This window comes from Crocuta crocuta, unplaced genomic scaffold (assembly GCF_008692635.1).
Source record: "Crocuta crocuta isolate KB4526 unplaced genomic scaffold, BGI_CrCroc_1.0 scaffold156, whole genome shotgun sequence".
NCBI classification, from domain to species: Eukaryota; Metazoa; Chordata; class Mammalia; order Carnivora; family Hyaenidae; genus Crocuta; species Crocuta crocuta.
Window position 1 is genome coordinate 1,553,498 of NW_027531308.1, and position 7,048 is coordinate 1,560,545.

At 44.4% G+C, this 7,048-nt stretch overlaps 1 protein-coding gene across 1 annotated transcript; it reads left to right on the forward strand.

The window, feature by feature from the left end:
* The first annotated feature begins 2,957 nt into the window (after positions 1 to 2,957).
* LOC144237924 (formin-1-like) lies at positions 2,958 to 6,842 on the forward strand. Its single transcript, XM_077771637.1, has 3 exons — positions 2,958 to 4,803; positions 4,887 to 4,921; positions 6,798 to 6,842. Exons 1-3 carry the CDS (start codon positions 2,958 to 2,960, stop codon positions 6,840 to 6,842), a joined length of 1,926 nt encoding a protein of 641 aa, XP_077627763.1.
* Positions 6,843 to 7,048: the final 206 nt, after the last annotated feature.

Consider the following 7,048-nt stretch of genomic DNA (forward strand, 5'->3'; position numbering starts at 1 on the left):
GACTGAAGCTAAGAATTTAAAGATACAACTGGGTACCTGACTCCTGTTATTGTCAGGGAAGGGAAGAAGAAAGGCTTGCTTATATTATGGAAGCTCTCTGGTCTAATCTAACACGAGTGTCTGAGACGTGGGTTCTGGTCTCAGTTTGGCAACAGTGACTGAAAGATTGTGGAGCTAGGGTTTACACACCTATAATAAAAGCATATAAGAAGTTTAATCACTGACTGTTAATTTCTTTAGCTATAAAATATGGAGAATTATCTTACTACCCAATCTTTTTCAGCTTTGCTTAAAGTCTTGTTTCCCTCCATTTATCCCTTAAGTAGCTGTGTTTCAAGTACTCTGTTCTACAACTTTTTTTCTTTGGTCTGTCTAAAACTGTGTAGTATTCTTTTTTAAAAAAATATTTATTTCTGAGAGAAAGAAAGAGAGCGTGAGCAGGGGAGGGTCAGAGAGAGAGGGAGACACAGAATCTGAAACAGGCTCCAGACTCTGAGCTAGTTGTCAGCACAGAGCCTGATGCGTGGCTCAAACCCACGAACTGTGAGATCATAACCTGAGACGAAGTCAGACGCTCAACCGACTGAGCCACCCAGGTGCCCCTAAAACTGTGTAGTATTCTTGAGTAACTTCATCTAAGCCAATGACTTTACCTGCATGTCATACAGATTCTGACAATCTTTGTTCTTTACTTTTTATTAATTTTTTTAAAGTTTATTTATTTGTTTTGAGAGAGGCAGAGGAAGCATAGTAGGGGGCTGCAGAGATAGAGGGAGACAGAGGGAGAATCCCAAGCAGGCTCCGCACTGTCAGCACAGAGCCTTGATGCGGTGCTTGAACTCACAAAGCCATGAGATCATGACCTGAGCCAAAAGTGATAGTCAGACACTCAACTGACTGAGTCACCCAGGCACCCTGACAATCTTTATTTTTTAATGGTGTGTGTAGACCATTTATTTAATATTAATTATTGATATGTTTAGATTTAGGTTTACTGTTTTATCATTTATTTATGTTTATTGCCTCTGTTTTTTTGGTTCCTGTCTTTTGTTTCCCCTTTCTTGTTTTCTTTTGAGTTATTGGAATGCTTTTTTCATTATTCCATTTTAATATATCAATTGTATTTTTCATCATATCTCTTTTAGTGGTTGCTCTAGGGACTAACTATGCATGCCTAACTCTTCACAGTGTAGCCAGAATTAAATTACTATTATACTTTCCCCATCTCCTTAATGTTGTAGCTGTCTTGTGTATTGTATACATTGCAACCCCACCAAAAAAATCATATTTTTTGTTTTCAGCTGTCAAACACCTTTTCAAGAACTCAGCAGCGGAATAATACCGTATTTACACAGATATTACCATTTCTGTTGCGTTTTCTTCTTTCTCGATGTTACATGTTTCTTTCTGTTTTCATTATCTTTGGAAAGCTTCCTTTAGCAATTCTTTTAGAGCAGGTCTGCTGGCAACTAATTCTTTCTTCACCTGAAAATGTCTTTATTTCACCATCATTTTTGAGGACTATTTTAACTGTATATAAAATCCTGGGTTAACACATCTTTTCTTTTAGCACTTTGAAATGGTGTTCCACTTTCCCTTTCCCTGAGAACTCTGAGTCCTTCTGGCACCTGTGGGTTGACCAGATGTGTGGATTTTTCTTTTTAAGCCTTCATTTTTATCACTCTTTATCTGTCTTCTCCAAGGAGTTTCTGTTACAAAACTCTTTTCCCCTTTCTCTCTTATGCCACTCAAAATGTACTTTTATGTAGCTTTTTATTATTTAGAACTAGTTATAAAGTATCTGAGGAAAATAATTCATAAAGGATATCAGTGAGAAGTAAATGGTTATTGTGTTACCCTTTCCCAGGGGGAATGTCCTTTAGCCATGAAAGTCTTAAAGAGTAGGAAATGTTTGTTTTGTTGTATTACAACATGAAGTGTTGTAATACAGAATTCTAAACTCCATATTTCTTGGTCTGGGGAGAGAGGAGGATGTTAGCCACAAAGACATTCTTGGTATTCCTCAGATCTCAGGAGAGAACAGCCACCTTCACTGCTTATGTGACTTTTTAGCTCCGTTTTTGGTAAAGACATGGAAAGTCCATACAGGGCCAGCAGTGGCTTACAGAGATTTGCTTTTTCCCTGTCATTCCATTTGGCCTTAAATAGGCAAGGAGTTGGGGAAAAGACAACCTTGATTAAGACCCCTGAATTATTTAAATTTCAAACCTAAAATTTTTCACTTTTGGCTATTTTGGCAAAAAATAAGAGTCATATTCAGGAAATATTCCAAATTTGTGGCCTAATACCTTTCCCCCATACTGCTTTAAGTCAAAATAGATAATTAATCTCAAATGTTAGCAGGTGCTTTTTGGAGATAAAAAAGCTTGACTCGTTTTTGGAAAGTGATATTCCCAGCACGAATTCTTAAAATGGCTATGTTTTCTAAGGATCTCAAAGTCCCCTTTCCATGGGATTTCTGGGAGTTCTATTAGCTGTGTTTAATAGAATAACATAAACTGAAGCCTAGAGAAGTTGGCAGACCTGCTCTAGGGTTTATTGTGATTTCCCTTGTGGGGAAAAGCAACTTTCATCTTAGGGCTGAAATTAGGGCACTCTCCCAACCCTCAGCTGTAGAAAGGCTCTGGTACAGCGTGGGATGGGAGTGGGGAAGAGGTTGCAGTCAGTTTTCTGGTTGGTGTGAGTTGAGTTGGTTGAGGCTAGCTAGAGAGGAAGGCTAAGTCATGGCTGTACTTTGATTGGTGTTGGTTTGTGATTTATGCACTCCGTTACACAAGCTGCTTTTTTCCCCTCTTCTTCTACCAGGCAGTCTTGTTGCTGGAGATGACTGTCAGCTGCTTTCCCTGCCTCGCCACCGTCACATGCCCCGCCACTGGAGCCTGGGAAGCCTGACCACAGACCAGCATCTCCAAGGCATGAATAATTAGGTAGGCATAATGGAAGGCACTCACTGCACCCTCCAATTGCGCAAGCCCATTACTGAAGTCTGCTACATCAGCTTCTATCTTCCAAGGGGGGAAGTCAGAGGATTTTCATACAAGGGCACTGTAACTCTAGACAGATCCAATAAAGGGTTTCATAACTGCTACCAAGTCAGGGAGGGGTCAGACGTCATCAGTCTCAGCCTGCAGCCGAATGAACATCCAGGCGACATATTTTTCAAGCAAACCCCCACAAAAGACATTTTAACTGAGCTGTACAAACTCACAGCAGAGAGGGAGAGACTTCTGGCCAACCTGCTGAGCTCAGACCACATCCTGGGGATTACGATGGGGAACCAGGAGGGGAAGCTACCGGAGCTGTCCGTGAGCCTGGCACCAGAGGATGACTGTTTCCAGAGTGCTGGCGGCTGGCCAGGTGAGCCCCCCGTGGGCTGTCTCAATAAGAGGAGTGCCCATGGGAACAAGAAGCCCCGGAGGTTTGGTGGAAGGAGAGGGAACTTTCAGGTGCTTCCACAGAAGAGGACAAGAAGAAAAGGGCGGGGGGTCCAGGAATCAGCTCCTCAGATGGGGAAAGACCAAATCTGTTCCAGTAACTCCCTCCCTATTTCTAGAGCAAGGCCTAATCTTTGGCTTCTAGAGGAGAGAGGCAACTTGCTCCCAAGTGGAACATTTATGTCTTCCCTACAGTGGAGAGAGAGCTGTCCCCCAGAGATGCCCAGTGCACTGCATGCCAGCGGGAGCTTCAGGAAGACTTCTGAGGACACTGGGCTTGGAAGAGGAGGGCTGCCCCCCGACTGCAGCTCCACAGAGCCAGGAGATGACAGTGGTGCTAGAGCACCAAAGAGAGGCCCACGCCGGCTGGCGCACCAGCAAACAGATTTGTCTGAACGTCATGAAGACCCTGAGAAGCATCCAGAGGCAGGAAAGGGCCGGAGAGAGAAGTCTGGTGAGCGTGCGTGCAGGAAGAAGCCTGTTTCCAAAGTGGTGGCCAAAGTCCAGGACCTGTCCCCTCAGGTGCAAAGAGTAGTTAAAACGCACCTTGAGGGTGAGGAAAGCTTTGCCATTTGTCCAGAAGCTCAGGCTGAGTTTATACCCAGAGCAGATTTGTTCACCATCCCAGGAGCTGAGGTTGGGACTCAGGGTTCCAAGTGGCCGGGCACGGAGCAGCACGGGGCCAGGTTACTGCAGTCGTTGGACAGGGAATGTACCCCAGCCAGTGCCGAGGGGGCTGTGAACAAGGTCCTGCTGAAAGTGATAGAGAGTGAGAAGGTGGATGACGCCACCGAGGGGAAAAGGCTGGGCTTCCCCCCAAGCTCACCAGCCACCCACAGCCTCCCAGAAACCAGAAGCAAGAAGCAAGCTGGGCTGCCTCTGAGGGGTCACAAAACCTTATTTCTGGATCCGCCCCCCAGTGTAGGCCCTGCCTGGTCACAACCCAGAGACGATGAGAAGAGGCCGTCCCCCCCAGCCCTGGCAGCGCTCAGCATGCCACTTAATAATTCATCCTCACAGTGCTGCGCGCACACACGGATGTCACCTGTTCCCTCGGCTCCTTCCCCAAGGCTTCCCAGCCCTCAGCACAGGGTCCTCCAGCTGCCGTCGCCTGGTGAGGGGGAAGCAGCTCTCAATGACTCTCCTGACAGAAAGAGCAGTACTTTCTCTGGGTCCTCCTCTGCTGACACCTTGGAGCCACCATCCTCTGCACAGGTCACGGAGACCAAAGGAGACAGCTCGACCTCCCTCGGAGCAGGCCAACCTCGGTTGGTGTCTGGGGAACCTTTGGAAAAGAGCTCGAGGCCCGGAAAGACCACAGCTCGGCCCCAGTACCAGTCACCTCCAGGTAAGTCCCCGTGTGAGATACTTTACATCTGTTCTCCAGCGGCTCTCAAACTGTAAGAGTGCACATCTGCCTGTGCTCTTCAGAGCCTGGGTACTTAACAGCCATCCTAGACTCCCAGGTCTGTGAGTTCACTTTGAGGCAAGAAAAGTGGGAGCAACACAGGAGAGTGTGGAGCTGGTGTGGCTGGTGCTGGCTTACAGGGTCAGGGATCTAAGTGGCTCCCAGAAACAGTACTTTGTAAATGTGTTTTAAAAATACTTTATTTTTGCCTATTCTAAACTGCCTCCATGGTTGCTTAATGCAGGACACTCAAAGGAAACAGGGACAAGCAGAAAGAAGTAGCAACTTGTCTCTGCCTTTGATGCCTACACTGGGTAATTGGCCCCTTGACCTAAATTCTGCTGCTCATGCTGCTGGAGTAGCTTGGGTTTGTGGGGATTCTCTAAGCAGAAGGGCAAAAGCACGGTGTGTCTGTTGTAAGAAGCTTTTCGGTTTTGTTTTTTAATAATCAGTTTTATAAGCATCATTACTTTATGACAGAAACTTTCTTTTGTACTAGAAGAGGGATGAATTCAGTCTCTCTTGAAGAAACTTAGTTCGGATTTTCTTTCTTTGTTTCCTGTAACTCTTTATTTCCCAAACAGGTGTGAAGTAATGTGTATTCTATTTTACCTATGGTATATTTTACTATTATGTTTTACTTGTGGGTCCTAAAGAGCTAGTCTGGCTTGTGTGTTTAATGTGATTTAAAATTTTACGTGAAATAATTTTGGGGGTTCTATAAGCGGATTCAATAAGACCAAGAAAAGACAGTGTATAAAAAGCACCACTCCAGTATTTCTTAGATTTATTTGTCCAGGCCAATGTGGCTGAGGGCTCAGGGTTTCATGTGCTGCTGTGCAGGTGACAGAGTCTTTTCGGGGGTAGGGATGGGGGAGTCCTCCCACAGCATCTGGTCATCGCTTTGTCTAGGGAATGGGTCGTAATACGATACATGGTCTCTTCGAGGTTACAGAAAACTTCATGCACAATTTTTGAGATAAAAATGTCTGTCTAAGAAGGAGGAATTTCAATAGCTTTCTGTTCATTTGACCCTTGACATTTAAAAAATTTCTCTGAAAGTCATTGATCCAGGGGTGGTTCTTTATAAACACGGGGTAAATTCGTTTAATCTTGCTTTTGTGATATGTTGATCTTGGTTTGAGAAGTCTTGCTACTTTCATGATGTAACCAGTCTGCTTCACCAGGAAAGTCATATAATTACGGATTTTATATCACGTATCATGGAACCCTAGTGATGAAAAATCTTTCTCCGTATAGATGCTGGAGACTTTGGAAGTCTCTGTACTTATTAGTTGAGTGACTTCTGGAGGCTCGGACGTGGAAGAGCTGTTTATTTATTTATTTTTTTTAATGTTTTTTTTTTTATTTATTTCTAGGAGAGAGAGAGAGACAGCGTGAGCAGGGGAGGGTCAGAGAGAGAGGGAGTCACAGACTGAAACAGGCTCCAGGCTCTGAGCTGGCAGTCAGCACAGAGCCCGACGCGGGGCTCGAACCCACAAACCGCGAGATCATGACCCAAGCGAAAGTCGGGCGCTTAACCCGAAGCCACCCAGGCGCCCCTTTTTTTAATTTTTTTTTAATGTTTTTTTTTTTTTTAAGAGCTGTTTAAATTCTAAAGGTTCTTTTTAAGAAATCTCACCAAATTCTAGGATTGTGTGCATCCCTCATCTAGAAACTGGGCATTAAATATGTTGAGCTTCAGTAAATCTTTTTTTCCTGATTGAGAATTATCTTTTTATTTTGTTGCCTACTTTCTATATGAAAAATATGATAACAACTCCCTTGTATCTGGGTCAAGGCAGACACAGTTTCTATGGTGACTGACCATGAGCCCACTAAGGAGTAAGTTCAGTGGATGGTCACACTTTCCTTGGCCTCTCTATACAATTGCTCAGAACTATAGCCTTTACTTTGGCCCCAGTCTTTCATAGCACTTTCAGGAGCCAGTCCTTAGAATCATAATAAGGTTCTTCTAACCTTATAAAACAAGGAATTAGAAAGGAGGAGAATAGGAGTGGCTGAGACTGTTTCTTCTGGTGTGGGTGACTTCCCTTCTGCCGGGACCTTCCTTTGGGGCCTCCAAATGTTGTTTCTTGTCATCGTCCCTGGGAGTTCTTCAGATAGTGGGTTTTTGATTTATCTCCTGTGTTCCTGTGGCCTTTTCCCTTGAATTCTCCTTTTC